General features: G+C 45.0%; 1 protein-coding gene across 3 annotated transcripts in view; it reads right to left on the reverse strand.

The window, feature by feature from the left end:
• The window catches only part of PTPRJ (protein tyrosine phosphatase receptor type J), a 72,418-nt gene that overhangs the window by 18,074 nt on the left and 33,161 nt on the right, over positions 1–21,183 (reverse strand). For all 3 annotated transcript variants that reach the window (XM_031653426.1, XM_009186067.4, XM_031653427.1), the window contains 9 exons: positions 19,421–19,684; positions 14,000–14,257; positions 13,028–13,306; positions 10,523–10,813; positions 7,273–7,404; positions 4,997–5,207; positions 4,758–4,882; positions 2,946–3,033; positions 414–455 (listed from right to left, as the gene is read on the reverse strand). In XM_031653426.1, the coding sequence (XP_031509286.1) occupies positions 414–455; positions 2,946–3,033; positions 4,758–4,882; positions 4,997–5,207; positions 7,273–7,404; positions 10,523–10,813; positions 13,028–13,306; positions 14,000–14,257; positions 19,421–19,684 (1,690 nt within the window). The remainder of the gene's footprint in view (positions 1–413; positions 456–2,945; positions 3,034–4,757; positions 4,883–4,996; positions 5,208–7,272; positions 7,405–10,522; positions 10,814–13,027; positions 13,307–13,999; positions 14,258–19,420; positions 19,685–21,183) is intronic.

Raw genomic sequence — 21,183 nt, forward strand, 5'->3', positions numbered from 1 at the left:
AACAAAACCCAGGGTATAATTTGGCAAGAGGGGATCAGAGTACTATTATTCACAAAACACTAAAATATGAATCAGGAAATCTGATTTCTAGAACCTACTTTGTAAATAATTGGTTTTGTGACTTTAAGTAAGTGCTTCTCTCCCCTGGATCTTGATAACCTATATGACTTTTTTAAATCAAAAAATATGTATTTATTGGTAGAAGAGTAGAACATGTCAAGGAAGCTAGCTTCAGGAGACTAATAAAACATAGATTCCTTGCAGAAAACAGAGTTAGCAAAAACTTCCAGATGATCATGGTCAAAATGTGCCAATCAGGAAAAATGACAGCAAGTTCCATCAAAAATTATTTATAGATAGTCACTGAACAGATTGGAGGATTTAAAATAAAGCTCATAATTTGAGAGACTTACTTAATTTGAGAAAAGGACACTTCATTATTCTTTGCATCTTTCCTGTTTTGAGAGAAAAGAGACCCATTAGACAAAAAAGGATTCCTTCCTGTGCTTTTCCCTTGCGTATCTGGAGTTGATGTCACCTATGAAATAAAGGTGTTACACCTTTTCCTCGGGCATTAGTTCACAGATGACACCAAATCCTGCCCCCTAATACTAAACTTAATGACCCAAGCTGCAAATGCTAATTATAAATTTGTGAAGTTATTTTCTTTTGTACTATCTACAAGAATGAAAAAAATCATATCCAAGTCACTTTTAAGAATTTCCTTGCAAATATATAGCAGTGACATTACTTTAATGTAAAGCAAGACTTGTTATTTCATACTTTGCTTTTGAGAAAGCTCTTCTGATAAATGAATGCAATAAATCAAAAAACATATCAGATCCAGAACTGGCAAGTTGGTGAGGCATCTGCACACTCCTGCACTATTGACTCAACTCTGCACTGGTGTTTAAGAACAACTTTCTGGAAGGCAATGTGGCAGTATGTATCAAAACTGAAAGCATGCATACCCACTGACCCAGCACTCGCCTAGCTTGGAATTTAGCCTAAGGAAATAATCGTGAATGTGCCCAAAGATTCAGGCACAAGGATAAGTAACTGTGGCCAAGAAAAATTTTAAAAAGTGGAAACACCTAGGAAATTGGCTAAATAGATCATGGTACTTCCATACAGTTGAATACTTTGTAGCCACTTAAAATGATGATGAAATGGGCCAGGCATGGTAGCTCATGTCTGTAATCCCAGCACTTTAGGAGACCAATGTGGGTGGATCACCTGAGGTCAGGAGTTTGAGACCAATGTGGCCAACATGGCAAAACTCTGTCTCTACTAAAAATACAAAAAAAAATAGCCAGGTATGGTGGTAGGTGCCTATAATCCTAGCTACTTGGGAGGCTGAGGCAGGAGAATCACTTGAACCTCGGAGGCAGAGGTTGTACTGAGCCAAGACCGTGCCATTGCACTCCAGCCTGGGCAACAAGAATGAAACTCTGTCTCAAAAAAAAAAAAATGATGATGAAATGAAGCTGCCAACAATGTCTAAACTGAATAAAGCAGGCTAGATACTAACATATAACATGATTCCATGTGTGTGCACACATTTGTGTGCGAGTTTGGTCACATCAAAATGTTAAGAGTAGTTTTGTGTGGGTTCTGCGATTGCAGATTTCCTATTTATTTGTGCTCTTCTTTTCCGTATTTTTTGCCATAAGCATGTATTACTCTTATTTTTAACAAGAAACAATAAAACTGTTTTACCCAGCCACTGACTGATCCATCTCCCCCGCCCAAAATCAGAACCTAATCTGGCAGGGCGCGGTGGCTCACGCCTGTAATCCCAACACTTCGGGAGGCTGAGGCGGGCGGACCCCTTGAGGTAAGGAGTTCGAGACCAGCCTGGCCAATATGGTGAAACGCTGTCTCTACTAAAATCACAAAAATTAGCCGGGTGTGGTGGCGGTGCCTGTAATCCCAGCTACTCAAAAGGCTGAGGCAGGAGAATCACTTGAACCCAGGAGGCAGAGGTTGCAGTGAACCGAGATCATGCCACTGCACTCCAGCCTGGGGGACAGAGCCAAACTTCACCTCAAAAAAAAAAAAAAAAAAAAAAACAACAGAACCTAATCTAAAAGTTGGAGCATGTGCCCCCAACAGGGTGGGGTGGCAGCACAAGGAACCGGCCTGGGCCGCATGAGGACCCCTGGGGCAGGACGGAGATTCCCTGGTTGGCAGCACCTTACAGCAAAGAAATCCCAACTAACACACACAGGCTTCACACGCTGCACAGACAAGAGGGCGTGCCATGAAGTACAAGGACCAGGTTCAAGTTCTATTTCCACACCTCCCGACTCAGCTTCTGCATCCGTGGAAGGGACTTACCGGACCTCCCTCGCAGAGCCTCATGCATGAGATAATTCATGGAAAGCACAGATGCAGGCACACGGTGAGCACTCAAAAAAGGGCTGCTACTTTTACCATTTAATGACCTCATAGGGTAGTTGTACAGATAAAATAATAATAATAGCATCCAAGGTACAAGACACTGAGAAGTGCCTTATTCAATCCTCCTTTGCTTCACAACTTAGGCACAATGATTATCCTATCATAGACGAGGACATTAAGGCTAAGCTTCCTAAACAGCTGGTCAAAGACAGAGCTGGTGTTCAAACTTAGCTACCTCTAAAATGAAATCTCTTAACATGATAATACTATGAAACTGACTTGTAAACAAGAACATATCGTTTCAAAGTAGCATCCCACACTGCGGCATCTATCAGTGGCCTGATGTGACAGCTGGGAGCACATTAACATCACCCAACTGGGGGCACAGAGGAAACACGATTGGCCAAATGCAAAAGACTGTGGGTGAAGGGAACATGGCACTCATGATATCATTCCTTCCAATTCTGTGAATGTTTGAAATGTTCCTCAATAGAAAGCTTCCTTAAATACCAGAGTATTACTATTAGCATCAGCAGTATCACCTCTTCTTTCTCCAGAAGATGAAGCCTCCCACAGTCACAATAACCAGGGCACCAAAGATACAGCCAAAAACTGCTCCACAGATGACACCTGAGAAAAGTCAAAACGGGAGACGCTTGAAGAGGTGATCGTGCAGACCACATGACGTGCTAACAACCAGCCAGGGACCCTAACACCAGAGGGTTCAGGTATGTGTGGCATACACACGCATGCATGCGCGCGCGCACACACACACACACGTGCACACACACAAGAGTTAAACAGCTTGGACCTAAAATTAGTCCATGCACACGGAAGCCAGGTTCCTATTCCCAACCCACTACCACCTGGATGGTCTTGAGAAAGCTACTGCTCCTTGCCAGGTCTCAGTCTCCTCAACTGCAAATTTAGGGAACTAGGCTGGATTTTCAGGGATTTTTCCTGCCACCTCTGACGTGTTGAGACTAGCACCCACATATGAGCAGAGGTACCTACAGCAGCATCCATGCTCAGGAGACAGGAAACCCATTGGTTTACTGGAGAAGGATGTGGGGACTCCCTAAACTTTGCTTCTGGGACAGGCATTCTTTCCTGCACCCAACAACCACCAACTAGGAAAAAAAGCAGACAAACTAACAAGCCAGTCAGTCCATTCACCTCTGGCTTGAAGGTAGGGGATGAATCCCTCTTGGATCCCTGAAGCTCCTGTATCACTTAGGTCTATGTGATAAAGGGTAGAAGCACTTGACAAGGGTCCAAGACCAGAATTTCAGGCCTGCCTCTAAAGCCACCGTGTAACCCTGGGCAAGTTACTTCCCCTCTCTGGGCCTTAAGAGTCTCATTTCCAAAAAGCCGGCAGAGCACAGTGGCTCACGCCTGTAATCCCAGAGCTTTGGCAGAAGGTGGAAGGAAGCTTGAGGCCAGGGGTTCGAGACCAGCCTGGGCAACATAGCAAGACCCCATCTCTACAAAAACTTAGCCAGGCACAGTGGTGAGCACCTGTGGTCCCATCTGGGAGGCTGAGGCAGGAGGATCCCTTAAGCACAGGAATTCAAAGTTACAGTGAGCTATGATCATGCCACTGTACTCCTGGGCAACAGAGCAACACTCTGTCTCAAGAATAAAATAGATAGGCTGGACATGGTGGCTCACGCCTATAATCCTAGCACTTTGGGAAGCCAAGGTGGGCAGATCACCTGAGGTCAGGAGTTCAAGACAAGCCTGGCCAACATAGCTAAACCCCATCTCTACTAAAAATACCAAAATTAGCTGGGCATGGTAGCAGGCACCTGTAATCCCAGCTACTCAGGAGGCTGAGGCAGGAGAATTGCTTGAACCCAGGAGGCAGAGGTTGCAGTGAGCAGAGATCGCGCCACTGCACTCCAGCCTGGGTGACAGAGGGAGACTCTGTCTCAAAAAAAAAAAAAAATTCATAAAATAAAATAAACAAATCAATAAATAGAATTAAAACTATGAAGTAAAATATACAGGATTGAACAAGACAATTTATGTGGCTTCCTCTGATTCTAATATTTAAGGATTCGATGCATTGTGTCAAACTGTGCACCTGGCACATGAGGACTCAATCATCTTTGCAGGTTGGAAGAACAACTGGCACTTAGAGAAGGGAGAGTGTCGGGTCTAGGCTGTGGGACCTCAAAGGAGGAAGCCCACTGAGCCCGGTGACCCAGTGACATCTCAACCTCTGGGAGGGGGGAGTTGGGCACACCAATCCTCCTGAAGGTCTGAGGGAGGCATGCACACAGCTGGCCTTCTATGGACACGTGGAGCAAAATGCCACTGAACCGGTGCCACGACTGTTGTCTTCTCCCTACCTGGATCCTGGGGCAAGGAAACAGCATCTGAGTAGCGACTGAAGGACACGTAGCTCTCAGCCCCATCGATGAGCCCGTGGTTTTGAGGGTGGAAGGTAATGTTGGTGAAGCCAGCCACACAAGCCCTGTGGGATGACAAAGAGCAAAAAGAGGTCCCTGAGACGTGTCTGACCGCAGGCACGGAGAGCTTTATGCTCATGAGGCTCAGCCCCCAGAGAGCAAGAACCAGAAGACATTACCGGTAGGAGCCCAGAGGTTCCAGCTTCCCATTGTAATAGCCAAGCGTGGTTGACTCATTCCCAACATCAATTTCATATTTCAAAACTTCAGACAAGCTCTGAGAATGTCCCTTTTCTTCTGTTCTGATCAGGTATGTCACGTAAGTATCTGAGGCTCCCTTTTTGAAATCCTCATACGTGTATTTCAGGACATCTGCAGAAGGGTGACCAGCTAAGAAAGGTACACAGAAGGAGAATCATAAGAAAGTGACGGCAGAGAGACGACTTCTCCTGCATGTCTACATGGTGGTGATGCTGGGTGATAGTGATACCAGCAACCACCTCTCAAGTATCTCTCTGTGCCAGGGTTGACTCACGTTGAATTCTAAGGACTTCACCTACAGTGACTCACTTTATCCCCATGAATCCCATCACATAAGCTTATTGTCTCCATTTTACAGACAAGAAAACGAAGGTACAAAAGGCTAACAGGACCAGGCACAAGGTCACATAGCCTAGAATGTAGAGGTGGGTTCCCAATCCAGGGCGTCAGGCTCAGAGCCCAAGGTTTCATCCAATCACAGACCAGCACTGGTCCATCCGGCTGCTATGCAACATGGCCTTCCTCGATGGACTTGTTGACAAGCATCACAGCAGAATGACTAAGAGCTGGAAACAGACCCAAAATGAAAAGATAGAAAGAGAGAGAGATTTCCACCTCACTTTTTGAAATTTTGCCACAGGTTATTGCACCAGCAAATTTCTATCCTCCCAGATCCCCAACCCCCTGACAGTGTGTTTGGTCTCTATCCTCCTCGAGGAGATGAGGACAGCACCACAGTGGGAGAGAGTGGGCAGAGGAAACACTGCATTATTCATGCATAAAGCATCCCCTAGACCAGGCACAGAGGCTTATACTTGTAGTCTAGTCCCAGCACTTTGGAAGGCCAAGGTGGGAGGATTACTTCAGTTCAGGAGTTCAAGACCAGCCTGGGCAACATGGTGAGACCTTGTCTCTAAAAGAAAGAAAGAGGAGAGGGCAAGAGAGGCAGAAGGGGAGGAGGAGAGGTGGAGGGGGAGGAGGAGGAAGGAATCCTCTCAACAAAACTTGGGGGGAGGGGGGGAAGGAAATAGGAGAAGGGGGAGGAGGAGGGGGAGGAGGAGGGGGGAGGAGGGGAAGGAGAAGGAGGATGAGGAGGAGGACCAGGAGGATGAGGAGGAGGACGAAGAGGAGGAGGAGGAGGGAACCCCCACAACAAAACTTGGGCTTTTAAATCTAGGCCTGGGCCAGGCACAGTGGCTCACACCTGTAATCCCAGCACTTTGGGAGGCCGAGGCAGGTGGATCACGAGGTCAGGAGATCGAGACCATCCTGGCTAACACAGTGAAACCCTGTCTCTATTTTAAAAAATACAAAAAATTAGCCAGGCGTGGCGGCGGACGCCTATAGTCCCAGCTACTCAGGAGGCTGAGGCAGGAGAATGGCATGAACCTGGGAGGTGGAGCTTGCAGTGAGCCAAGATCGCGCCACTGCACTCCAGCCTGGGCAACAGAGCGAGACTCCGTCGCAAAAAAAAAAAAAGAAAAAGAAAAAGAAAAAATCTAGGCCTTATGCAAGCACTCAAACACAGCTACCAAAGAGATTCTCGAATTATTCCTTTCCTACCACAAAAAAATGTAACAGAGCCCTTTAAGGAAAAGCAGCCTTTAATCCACCTCTTCTCTCAGCTAAGGAAATACTCTGCAAATTCCCACTAGCAAATGCAAATCTTTTTCTATTTTCTTTCAAAGGAAATTCATCCGCTGAGGATGGCATGTGTGTACGTGTGTGTTGCGAGTGAGAAAGAGAGACAGAGTTGGTTAAAACTAATATTCTACCACCTAAAAGGTCCTGTGATGTAAAAGAGAAGAAAAACCTAGATCACAATCAGCAAGTTATGGGCCACAAACCAAATCCAGCCACCTGCCATTGTAAATAACATCTAGTGGGAATGGCCCCACTCATTCCTTCTGTATCTTCTGTGACTGCTTGCACACTACAATGGCAGGGTCGAATGCTGGCAACAGAGTCTATACCACCGGCGAAGCTTAAAATATTTGCAATCTGGCCCTTTCCAGAAAGCTTGTCAACCATCAGGCAAATACCTCACCCTCCTCCTCTGTCTGAGTACACAGCATGGGCTGCAGTGAGAAGACAGGAGTGTGTCTGCATCACTCATGTGCCTCAGTGGGCACAGAGAAAGCTCTGGTCACTGCATCACTCAGGTGCTGTTTAACCCACAGAGGCCTCTCCTTACCTTCCCCAGTGGTGAGAATGACAGCATAGGCTTTGATGGGTCCGTGGCTGGCTTCAAATCCACTGAACTTGACCTTTACTGAATTGTGACTGACAGATGTAATATTAGGGGATCCATCTGGAGGAGGGGGATCTAAAACAAAACAAAACACAATCACCCAATATTGAAAACCAAAGCAACACATTAGGTAGAGAACATGCTTCAGCGACCTCCTCAAATCTTACTCTGGAAGCTACATGCTGGGCTCTGCAAAGCAGCAAATCCAGAAGCAAAAGGCACAGAAGGAAACTGGTGAGGAGCAGAGACAGCAGATCCTGGGAAACCTGCCGAGCTCACAATGACCCCTTCAGGGCATCCAGCCAAATCCCCAGGGCAGGCACCCAGCAGCCTTGTTTGGTTTTGCTATTGTTGTTTTGAACTGTGCCTGCTTTTATTTTATTTTTTAACAGATTGATTGAAATATAATTAAAATACAACCAAGGAGATGAAAGACTTGTACAGTGAAAACCACAAAACATTGATAAAATAAAGAAGACACAAATACATACAAAGACATCCCATGCTCATGGATTGGAAGACCTGATATTGTTGGAAGACTTGACACTACTCAAAACAATCTATAAATTCAATGCTACCCCATCAAAATCCCAATGGCAATTTTTACAGAATATAAAAAAAAAAAAAATTCTAAAGTTCATATGGAACAATGAAAGACCAGGAACAGCCAAAGTAGTGTTGAAAAAGAATAAAGCTGGAGGCCTCCCACTTCCTGATTTCAAGATCTATTTATTCAAAGCTGTAGTAATTATAACAGTATATTACAGGCATAAAGACAGACATCAACCCACAGAACAGAATACTGAGCCCAGAATTAAACTCACATATACAGTCAACTTATCTTCAACAAGGGTGCCAAGAAGACACAATGGGGAAAAGACAGCCTCTTCAACAAATGGTGCTGGGAAAACTGAATAATGAGCAAAATAATAAAACGAGACCCCTATCTTACACCAGACACAAAAATAAACTCCGAATAGGTTCAAGACTTAAACATCAGACCTAAAGCTGTACACTGTTAAATTTGTTTAAAACAAAACACACACATACACACACACACACACACACACACATATCAGGGAAGAGCTTCTTGACACAGTATTTACAACAGTTGCTTGGATACCACACAGAAAGCACAGCAACAAAAGCAAAAATAGACAAGCAAGATTAAATCAAACTGAAAAGGTTCTGCCCAGTAAAAGAAACCATCATTAGAGTAAGAAGTTAGTATCCTTGCATGGGGAAGCTAACCTGCCCTTGTCCTCTCCCCTTCTGACTCGAGATGAGCCGGGTTCATTATCCTGAGATCTGGGGTGGAAGGAGAGTGAGAAAGAGACTGTGGTGGAATTCTAAGGTGTGGCCTTGGGAGCTGCACGCTGACAACACATGGACTTGGCCTGGCCCCAGGATCAGCCGGTCGGCTGAGAGCAAAGACGGGGCAGATGTCCAAGAAGAAGAATCAAAGATGAGGTGGGAGAGAACATACTTTCTACTGAGACCTGGCCACGGCACTGCCTCGTGTTCTTCATAAACAGTCCCCACATTTTTCCCAGAGTTGGTCTAAAATACCACCTAGAGAAACCCAACAGATCCTCTTCCCAGAAACCAGAAAAGCCCCCACAGGACCCTCCATGGATAACCTTCATGATTCTGCACCCTCCCTTTCCAAGCCAGGGTGTGGAGCCACTCTCTGAACTAACACAAAAGAAAGAACATGCTGGATTAAAGATGATCCACTCCACACACTCTCTCTCTACCTAAATTCATCTCACATATACAGTTTGGATTTTTTTATATTTTTTAAAAATAAATGAGATGGGATCTTGCTATGTTGCCCAGGCTGGTTTCAAACTCCTGGGCTCAAGCAATCCTTCCACCTCAGCCTCCCAAAGTGCTGGGATTACAGGCATAAGCCACCACACCCAGCCTGTTCTCATCATTATATATATTCAAGATTCAAGGAGACGGAAATCTGAACTCCAAAACAACCACAACATAATTGTCTAAACCCGCGGCTGATACAGCAGCCCCTAGCCACACGCGGCTGCCAAGCCCGAGAGGTGACCAGTTTGCATTCAGATGTGCTACAAGCATACAATACAGATGAGATATCAAAGACTTAGTACAAAAGAAGATGTAAAATAATTCATTAATATAGAAATTACATGTTGAAATACTTTTAATATACTAAGTTAAATGTTATTAATATTAATTTCAGCTATTCCTTTTTACCTTTTTTTCAATGTGGCTTCTGGAAAACTTTAAATTATACCTGAGGCCCACATTGCCCATCTAGTGGATGGTCCTGTTCTAAACTATAAGCTTCAGCAACCTCGCAAGTACCTGGCAGCAGTGCCCGCTGGGAGGTGCCGTTCCCATGTCTAACGGTCAACTGCTAGCACAGGCTCCTGCATTTCCCATCAGCTCTATGCCCTGTAGCTGGCCAGAGAAGGTCCATCCCCAGGTCCTTGCTCTAAAACTGGCAGCAGCATGCTAGCTCACCCACCACCAGACCTGGAAATCCTCTCCTTCTCAATGCTCTTCTCAGTCCAGTGCTCCGGGGCCCTGTTGTCCATACTTCCCATAGAGTCCCTCACCACAGCACACAGGAAGCTACCAACAGATGTGGGCTAACGGATGACCTGGCACAGTGGCTCAGGTGGGTGATCCCAACACTTTGGGAGGCCGAGGCAGGTGGATCACTTGAGGTCAGGAGTTCGAGACCAGCCCCGCCAATATGGTGAAACCCTATCTCTACTAAAAATACAAAAATTAGCCAGGCGTGCTGACGTGTGTCTGTAGTCCCAGCTACTCGGGAGACTGAGGCACCAGAATCCCGTGAACCCAGGAAGCAGAGGTTGCAGTGAGCTGAGATCGCGTCACTGCCCTCCAGCCTGGGCAACAAGAGCAAGACTCCATCTCGAAAAAATATAAAAGAAAACATGGCAATGAGTTATGCTGTAAAGAAAAGGAGTTTTTAGAATGTAAAAAAGGAGCCCCTCTTACTCTGCTTTTTTTTCTTTCTATAGAATTTCTATAGAATGAGAAACAAGTCTACGCCAGTAAAAGCAAATATTTCGGGGGAAATAAAAACACAAAAACAGGTTTCTAGTCCACACGTGCAGACCCACTGGGTCAGCCGCTCCAGGAGTGATCACCGTGCCGTCTGACCAGCCCCTGCCTTGGAGCCCACCTGTGATGCCAGTGGTGCAGGTGCTCTGCGTGGGGGCTGCCATCTTTCCACAGGACACGGTGGTGATGCTGATGTTGTACGAGGTAGAAAAATTCAAATACGTGACTTCCGTTCTATACTCAGTGCCATTCTCAGAGGAGCAGCTCTCCAGGCGGGTTGCATTGTCCCAGGCTCCACTGCTGACCTCCAGCTCAAAGCCTGCATTGGCACCAGGAGGGCAGGCCCATTTGAGAACCAGGGCTGGCTCTTTGGGGACCACTTCACAGTCGAAGGAGGCCACGGACGCGGGATCTGCAAAACAAGCACAGCACGGCATGAGATTCCAGGACTTTGGCCTTTGCAAACACAGAAATAAGGAGTAGCAGAATCCTGGTGATGAGGAGGTGGGTGGGTGACGTGGTGGAAGAGGCAGGGGCTGACCCTGAATTGGGCAACACCAAACTGTGTGACCTTGGGTCAGTCACCCAACTGCTCTGAGCCTCAGCTGCAGGACCCTTTGAAGAGTACATTGAACAATGATGTCCGGCACCAAGAAAGATGCCTGGAAGAGACCAGGGCTCCATGAGAGGCAGCTACATCGTCCTGTGAGAGGTAGTGACCTCCTCGCTTGCACCATCTCATCTTGAGGACCCACCTCCTTTTTTTTTTTTTTTTTGAGATGGAGTCTCGCTCTGTTGCCCAGGCTGGAGTGAAATGGCGTGATCTCAGCTCACCTCAACCTCTGCCTCCCGGGTTCAAATGACTCCCCTCTCTCAGCCTCCCAAGTCGCTGGGACTACAGGTGCATGCCACCACACCCAGCTGATTTTTGTATTTTTAGTAGACACAGGGTTTCACCATGTTAGCCAGGATGTTCTCAATCTTTTGACCTCATGGTCCACCCACCTTGGCCTCCCAAAGTGCTGGGATTATAGGCGTGAGCCACCAGGCCCAGCCAAGGCCCTCTTGATGGTCCTTCTGAGACAGGTAAGGCCCATACTGTCCCATCTGCAGATAAATCCACAGAGGCTCAGAAAGGTTAAGTAATTGGCTGATGATGACATGGCAGGTGGTGAAGCCAAAACTAGATCCCAGGTTTTCTAAGTCTAAGTTCAAGACACTCTCTATTCACATAACATACTGCATCATCAATGACAAATGGTATCAGCTTCCTCATCTTCAAAATAGAGTGTTATTTGTCTCTGAGGGCCAACAGATTTTTACTGAGGACTAAAATCAAACTAATCTAAATGGAAAACTCCATATTAAAACTGGAGGACAGTATTATCATTAATTGAACATCACAGAATTTTAGAGCAGGAGAAGCTCTACCAAGGCACCTAGTGCAACTCCCACATTCGCCACCCAAGGCCTGGAAAGGTAATCTGAACACCGCACCTACTTTCACAGTTCCTGTTCCACCCATACTCAGTCATAAATGCTCGGATACACTTTTTCTCTGGCTATAGGCTACAAATAACTATAGCTAAGACAAATATCAGCAATGAAAGGCACCCAGATATCAAAGATGGGTGTCTGGACCAGGTGGGATGGAACAGAGGTGACCCAAAGCTGCAGGGATTTCTGTGGCCACCCCACTGACCACTGAAAGGCCAGAGGCCATCACGGGTGGAGCTCCTACACTACCAGGGAGGCTGATCCCATGAGACCCCCACTTCCAAATCAGCCTGAACATATGAATGGCCTGGGCTAAAAAGGGAAGAGGTAGGAGCAAGGTGAGCATAAAATGAGTAGTGCACGGGTGCTGAGTGATAAAGGTGCTACAGTCAGCACTATGAGCAGAAGTGCCCCCCACTGTCTGCAAAGCCTTCCCTGGACTGCCCTGAAAGTATCCTCAGTTACACACAGGGCTCTTCTCTTTATCACACATTTTGAGTTGTGAGATAGGTGAGGATCCAGAAGGACACAAAGGCTGGGCATCATTTCAACAATAAACTTTCCGTCTTCTCCAGCGCAAAAGACAAACCAATGCCAGACATCATCCACGTCCTGGCCCAGCCCCACCCAAGCCTCACCTCCCACCTACACCCTCCTGTTCCTGTGGGTCCACTCCTCCCATCCTTGCCTCCCGTTCTTCCTCCAGCCTCCAGAACACGGTGGTGATGCTGCACAGGCCCCTCTGCACAAGCCTCTGCCTGTAATGCTCTCATGCCCTGATATCCAAATAGCTGCATCCTTCCCTTTATTCAGATCTTTGCTCAAAAGTCACCTTCTCACTGAGGCCTTTCCTGAGCATCCTAGATAAACATTCCACTTCCTCCTTCCAAAATAAAAGTTCCAAGAAGGCAAGGACTTGACTGGCATATGGTATATGCTCAATAAATATTTATTGAATGCAGAAATGATGAGGGCATGGAGACAGCACCAATAAGCTAACAGGATGCCTCAGAAAGCTCAATCACTGCACATCACACAAAACCAAACAAACTACAGACTGTGGAGGACTGACCTGCAAGGTCAGCACCACTCAGGGAGGAGTCCAAGAGGCAGCTGGGGCTACACTCACCTGTACAGAATGACTTCCAGCCAGGTTCCAGTGACTTGATTCTGTCCCCTACTTGTGTGAAGATCTCCACTGTGTATGATGAGCCAGGTATTAATTCAGTGACAGTAGCGTTAGTAATTCCAATGCCCGTGACTACTTGTGTTGCGTTGCTGGAATTTCCAACCTTCTCAATAAGCAGGCAGTAGGAGTACGTGGGAGAGGCGTCATCAAAGTTCTGCCAACTTAAAGTTGCTGCTGTGGTGCTGGTACTTACATCAATGTTGGACACATTGCTGGGCCCTTGATTTTAAAAAAAGGCAATTCATGTAAAAGCACAGATTAACCAGAATTCCAGGACTATTTACTATATCCAAAAATAGCCTGGCTCATTTTAGAAAGAATGAACAAAGCTAGTATTTGCTGGCTCAAAAGACGGAAAACTTCCCCAAAACACATCAAGAAAATAATTATACAGATTAAATCTCAAAAGAAGTTTAATTTAGGCTTCATTTAATACTTCAAGTTTATTTCAAATATATTTTTAAGATATAATTTCTAATCTGTTTTTCAAATCTAATAGATGAAGGAGAAAAATATACTAAAAACATATTACAAACATCTTTACCATGTATTTGATTCAAATATTTGCAAAACACCTCCCTCACTGTCGCAGGTAAAGCTTCTCATCTGGGCAGTATCTTCCAGTACCAACATGACAAGGTGACCCTTCTCTACTCTGTATTCTCAAGGAATGACTAGAACAGTTTCAGTCTCCACTCCCAAGGAATCACTTCTTGCTTCTAATGACAATTCTAGGTTCACATAGCTTGAAGAACAGTGCCCCATGGAGACAGCAGAACCGTTGCTGAGACCAGTGTTTTCAACTTTAGCAGTTTCAGGGTCAAGCTGGATCCTAGAAGCACACTGGCCATCATTTAACCAGTGCCTCCTCCAAGAGACGGTTAGAGAGGCTGTTCCTTAGAAGAGACTTACGTGTGTACTGTGTAGTGGAGCTGGGGTCCCCCGGGACGTGGTCCACTTCCGGAGAGATGGTAATGTTATATAAGGTGCCCGGGATCAGGCCCTGGAGAGTGACCACGTTGTCAGATGTGTTTGTGTGGTTAGAGCCATGCTTGGACTCTATGACTAAATGGTAGACATACTCGGAAGCATTGCCTGGGCTCTTCCACTCCAGCCGCATCTCCGTGGTGGTGACGTAGGCCACGTGGATGTCAAACACTGCACTGGGAGCTGCTCAGAAGAAAGGAAGAAGGGAAACCCATTACTGACTATCATGAGGCCTAGCTTCCTCTCCAAGTGCTGTCGAGAGAACCTGCTCTTCTGCCATCACACTTTCAAATGAGTTCATAAAAGGCACACTCCAAAATCGAGCTGAGAAATGCACACACTCGGTGCTCTCAAGAATTTTAGCTCTTCCACGACGCAGATGAACTTCCCAGTTTATCTTACCAGTTCTCTAGTTTTTTGTTCTTGTCATAAAAATGAGCCCTTAGGCTGGGTGCAGTGGCTTATGCCTGTAATCCCAACATTTTGGGAGGCTGAGATGGGTGGATTACTTGAGGTCAGGGGTTCGAGACCAGCTTGGCCAACATGCTGAAAACCCATCTCTACTGAAAATACAAATATTAGCTGGGTGTGGTGGCACACACCTATAATCCCAGCTACTCGGGAGGCTGGGGCACGAGAACCACTTGAACCCAGAAGGTAGAGGTTGCAGTGAGCCGAGATCACAGTACTGCTGCACTCCAGCCTGGGCGACAGAATGAGACTCTGTCGCAAAAAAAAAAAAAGAAAAAAGAAGACCAGGCACGGCAGCTCATGCCTGTAATCCCGGCACTTTGGGAGGCCAAGGCGGGCGGATCACATGAAGTTAGGAGTCTGAGACCATCCTGACCAACATGGAGAAACCTCATCTCTACTAAAAAAAGTGCAAAATTAGCCGGCTGTGGTGGCGTATGCCTGTAGTCCCAGCCACTGAGGCAGGAGAATGAATCGCTTGAACCCGGAAGGCGGAGGTTGCGTTGAGCCGAGATCGCGCCATCGCACTCCAGCCTGGGCGACAACAGCGTAACTCTGTCTCAAAAAAAAAAAAAAAAAAAAGCCCTTCAAGGGGTCATCTGAAGTGGAAATCACATTCAGTTTCTTGATATGGGTGCTGGTAACGAGGTGTGTTCAGTTTGTAAAAGTTCATGAAGCTATGCGCTGAGGATACGTCCCTTTTTGGTATGTATATTACATCTCAATAGAGAGGTTTTTTTTGTTTTGTTTTGTTTTGTTTTTTTAAATCACTCATTTAGAAGGAAACATCTCCCTGTGACACTGCCTGACATACTGAAGAGGAGAACTGAAATGGAGAGCTGACCTTTACTACGTTGCAGCATTTGAGGACGGATGAGGAAGGGAAGAAAACGGGCACACCCTGCACCCTCAGGGCAGAGTCAGAAGTGGAGTCCCCCACAGGAGCCCATCCGCCAATCATCTCCCGGCTGCACACTCAGCCACTTGCACCAGGGATGCCCGGACGTCGAGGCCCGGAAGTAACCACGGAGGCAGGGCCTGTTTTCCAGGGCAGCTTTCAACCCCGTCTCTCTTTACCTGGCAACAAACATCGCCTCCAGGGAGAGGAAATGGGCAGGTAGGGGACAAAAAAGGGAAATGCTTTCACTGCAAACACCTTGTCCTAAAAAATAAAAAAAAAGTGCCATGTTTACGTACAATCTACTCCAAAATTAATTTTTTTTTTAAATCTTAAGTGTGTTATCCTTAAAGAGAAGCCACTGGGAGAAGCCTTTGTTTCCTACTGGCAGATTCCTGGTGTCAAAGGAATTCCACAGACAAAAGACCATGAAAGGCAGCCTTTGCCTATAAACATAAAAAACTAGAAACAACCTAAATATTCAATAACATGGGGAGGGCTGTGGGCACTGTGATCTGGCTGCATGATGAAATATTCTGCAGCCACTAAAAACATGAAGACCATGATAACTATAGGGGAAAGTTGTGGCATAGACTGAGTAAAAAAAAAGAAAAATTCAAATACAAAATAAAAGTACTTGTAAAATAATTACAGTAATACAAGCAAAATGTGGACATAGAGAGAAAAGGAATTTGGTTGGGTTAGAAAAGTAGAGATATTTGTTTCTTTTCCTTTTTATTGTGGTAAGACATACATACCATAATATTCATCATCTTAACCATCGGTCAGTGTACAATTCAGTGTCATCAACATTCACAATGTCGTGTAACCATCACCACTACCTGTACCCAAAACACTGTTATCATCCCCAGCATAAACTGTAGCCATGAAATAATAATGCCCACTCCCTCCTCTGCACAGCCCCTGGTAACCTCTATTCTAATTTCTGTAGAATATTAAGTTGCCTAATCTAGGTACTCAGGTAAGTGGAATCATCCAGTATTTGTCCTTCTGTGTCTGGCTTATTTCACTTAGCATAATGTCCTCAAGATCCATCCATGTTGTACCATAAATCAGAACTTCTTTCTTTTTTAGGCTGAATAATACTCTGTTGTATGGATGAACCACATTTTGTCTATCCATTCATTTGTTGATGGGATCTTCGGTCCCCCTTTGGCTACTGTGAACAATGCTACTACCATAAACACTGATGTACAAATAACTGTCCAAGGCCCTGTTTTCAATTCTTTTGGAGATATACATAGGACTGGAATTACTGGATCATATGGTATTCATTTCCTTTTTTCAAAATTGCTTTTAATGCTGTTAAGCTGACTTTTTCCAATAACAATAAAGGTTGTTCAATAATAGAAAAGTAACTCCCAAAGAGTTCAGATCTTATAGCAAGCCTTCTTGACTTTCATTCAATGGGACCACTGAATGAAATGGGTCCTTTGAGACAATGGAATTCCAGGCGGGTGTTAAAATTACCATGTGAAAATTACCCTGCAGAAATACTGATATTCAGAGGAAAGAACATTCATAATAAACTATAGTAAAAGAGATGCCTTCTCCTCACTAATACTAAACTTTACTGCTGTACCACATCAAAGTGTCAATCTACATGGTGGATAAGCACTTGGTCTTAGACACCAGACACAAGTCAGTTTGCCTCATCACTCTGGGCCAGTTACTTAAGTTCGCAGAGCCCCCATTTCTTACTCTAGGACAGAAATGATAATAATACCTGCTCCATGAAGTTGTGTTAAAAATGTAAAATACAGTATGAGAGCACTCAGCACTTTGCAGACCCCCAACATATTATATTATTGTTACAGTAAGTTCTGAGCAATAGCAAGTAGCACGATATCACACATCCCCGTCAGTGGTGATCCTCTTACCATTATCCACATCCTTAAAAGACAGAAGAAACATGTTGATGTTAAGACTTCATGTCAACAGTCTAAAATGCAGACTTGCAAAGGGAATACTGCATTTCATCTGAGGGATGCATTTTAGTAGACCCCTTATTTCGGAAGCAGATCCTCTGAATGACTATTGGTGCTTAACCTAACCAGCACAGTTGAAGAAGCTTCTTCAAGGAGAATCTCAAAAGCCTAACTCATTTCATGTGTGTTTCAAGGAATCTGTCCCATTTCTTTATTCTATCCTCTGTATAAAAGATTTCAACTATCTTGAATCAAAGATCTAGGAAGACTGTATGTTTTTCAACCTTTCAAAAAAAATAATTTCAAATTTTTAAAACGATAAAAAACATTACTCTCTAGAATTTTCCAGAAGTTTCTCCTGTGGGGCTAGAAATAATTTAATAATTTATTTAAACTGGTTCTATTTAAAAAAATTTTTTTTGAGACAGGGTCTCCCAGGCTGGTGCTGGTCTGCAACCGCTGGGTCAAGCAAATCTTCCTGCCACAGCCTCTCAAGTAGCTGGGACTATGGGTGCAGGCCACCGTAGCTGACTACAGAATGATTTTATCAATTTCAATTAGCCTAGAACTGACAAACTATCACATCACAGTGTTGTTTATGAAAGACTGTCAAGAGTCCACCTGCCCAACACAGCACAGTAGTTAATTTCTGACACATCTTGACCAGAGGTTCTTAAACTTTTTGCTCTCAGGACTTCTTTACCTTCTTAAAGGTTATTAAGGCTCTCAGAGAATTTGTATTTACATAGGTTATATTTATTAAGATTTACTATATCGGGGATTTAAAATGAAGAAATTTTTTAAATGTAAGAATCTACAGCATATATTCCATTAGCCCTCAGAGAGACAAGGTCATCCTATGTCAGATCAAAGTTGGAAAACTCCAAAAGAGAATGAGAATGAAAAAGTCAAATAACGTTTTAGTATTGTTACGATAATACTACCTTGGAGACACCTTGAAAGAACCTAGGGATCCCTAGAGAGCCCTGGACCACAATTTGAAAACCACTGATCTAGCCCAGAGGTCAGCAAACATTCTCTGTAACGGCCAGAAAATAAATATCTCAGGCTTCACAAGCCACACATTCTCTGTTGCCACTACTCAATTCTAGCACCAAAGTAGCCATAGACAGTACATAAGAAAATGAACATGGCTGTGATCCAATAAAACTTTATTTACAAAAACAGACAGTGAGCCAAATTTGGCGTAGGGGCCATTCTTATCTGCCAACTCTGTTTCAGATGATGGAATTCCAGGCAGGTGTTCAAATCATCTTGTAGAAATATTGTATTAAGAGGAAAGAATATTCATAATTAATTGGCAAGTTGGGGAAAAGGCAGATTACAAAACCACATGTACAGATGGCCTCAATGTTTGTCAAAGAAATACATATATATTTGTGGGCTGGGCGCGGTGGCGCACACCTGTAATCCCAGCGTTTTGGGAGGCTGAGGTGGGTGGATCACTTGAGATCAGGAGATCAAGACCAGCCTGGCCAATATGGCAAAACCCCGTCTCTACTAAAAGTATAAAAATTAGCCAGGCGTGGTGGCGCACACCTGTAATTCCACCTACTCAGGAGGGTGAGGCACAAGAATAGCTTTGCTTGAACCCAGGAGGTGGAGGTTGCAGTGAGCCGAGATCACGCCACTGCACTCCAGCCTGGGTGACAGGGTAAGACTGTCTCAAAAATATATATATGTGTGTGTGTGTGTGTGTGTGTGTGTGTGTGTGTGTATTATATATACGTATTAAATATGTATGTATTAAATATATGTAAGTATACATGTTTAAAAATTATAAAATGTCATACATCAAGAGTGATTATCTCTGTTTGATGGTTTCCATGTAAGTTTTTTCTACTTGCCTGTATTTCATAAAATAAGCATTACTGTTATTACGAAAATTGTTAAAGGTTTTTCTTAGATAATTAAAAGAAAAACAATATTTGGAAACATTATGCTTATTAATTATGCTGATTTCCTTTAAGAAACATGACGGTTTAACAGAAAAGCCTATTTGCTTACCAGTTCTATTGCAAACTGTCCGAGACGCCCCTTCAGTCCCATTTGGTCCTTCTGGAACTATTTCAAAGCAATACTTGGTTCCAGGGAACAAGTTACCGATGATAATACTTTGGTTGGTGGTTATTTCTCCCCAAGCAACCTCCCGCACACAGGATATGCACATGATATGGATCTGAAAGGATTCTGCATCATGGCTACTCCACGCTAAGCCGATCTCCGTCGTGCTGACCACTGTCACTCGGAAGTCGGAAACTGGACCAGGGGCTATGCAAAGAAAGTAAACAACTAGATTAAAAATATATTTCTCCAGGAGACAGGGATGTCCCACTTCAGAAAATATTTACACTGAGATGAAATGTACACTTAGGACACCTGATCCCTCTCTTTGTCTTCTTTGTATCATCATCTACAACACGAGCCCCTCAGAAACAGCTGTTTCTGGCCATGGAGAGAGCACTTGACCATGAGAGTGCAGAAGCTCCGTGCTCACACTGCACACAGTCATTCACAGGAAAGGAGAGGAGGCGTGAGCTCCTGTGGTCCAGGGCTCAGGCTCTGGAGGAGAACCTTGGCCACAAGGGCTGCTTTATCTCGAATGCATTACTAGCCTCCCAGAGCCTCTGTTCAGGGACGGACAGCAGAGACCACTCTTGACCCCCAAAATCCATTTCCCTGTTTTCCCTTCATCATACCCACCCAGATTTTTAGCACTGTGTGTGCACAACTGTTCAAACAAAGACCACATTTCCCAGACTCCCATGCAGCTAGATGTTGCATGTGACTAAGTTTTGGTCAACAGAGCAAGAGCTGAGGTACTGGGTGACTTCTAGGAAGTGTCCTTTAAGGGTGGAGCACAACCTTCTGTCCTTCCTCCTTCTTATAGCTGGAGTGTGGATGCGATGACTGGAGCTCACGCTGCCTGGCTCTAGAACCAGCACTACAGCGGTGGCTGCAGCTTCCTGATCCCAGGATCACAGCTCAGAACATACAGCCCTGGATCCAGCAACTACAGCAGCGACTCCCTGATTCCTCCCTGTGCTGTCTGTGACCAAGGTGGTGACTCTCCAGGGGGTCAGTTCTGCAGCCTTGTCCAGGAGTCATTTCTTGGGGCCAGGCCTAACGCCTGCTCCCCTGCTGTTATGAGCTGACTTGTGCTCCCTCACTCCCAAATGTATATGTTTATGTCCTAACCCTCAAGACCTCAGAATGTGGCTGTCTTTGGAGACAGTCTTTAAAGAGGTAATTAAGTTAATGTGAGGTCATGAAGGTAGGCCCTAATCCAGCAAGACCGGTGTCCTTACAAAGGGAGATGAGGACATAGGCACACGCAGACTAAGGACAACCACGTGAGGGAGAAGACAGTCATCTATAAGCCAAGAGGGAGGCCTCAGAAGAAACCACACCTGCCGCTGCCTTAATCTTTAACCTTCAGCCTCCAGAACTATGAGAAAGTCTATTTCTGTTGTTTAAGCCACACAGCCTTTGGTACTTGTTCTGGTAACCCTAGCGAACTAATACACCAGCTCTTCCAATGATTCTGCGACACCTCAATTGCCAGGATAAATCCCTTTTGGTTAAAAGAGCTCACAGTTTCTGTGTCATGCAATTGAGTCCTGCATAACCTCTACCGTCCCCATCCTGCCTAGCACTGGGCTTCTGTTACAGGAGGGAGAAATAAACCCGTCTTGTTTAAACCACGGATACTTGGGGTTTGTTGTTGTTGTTTTTAGTGGTGCTATTCGTGGCTGAACCTAATCCTAACT

This window comes from Papio anubis, chromosome 12 (genome assembly GCF_008728515.1).
Source record: "Papio anubis isolate 15944 chromosome 12, Panubis1.0, whole genome shotgun sequence".
NCBI lineage: Eukaryota > Metazoa > Chordata > Mammalia > Primates > Cercopithecidae > Papio > Papio anubis.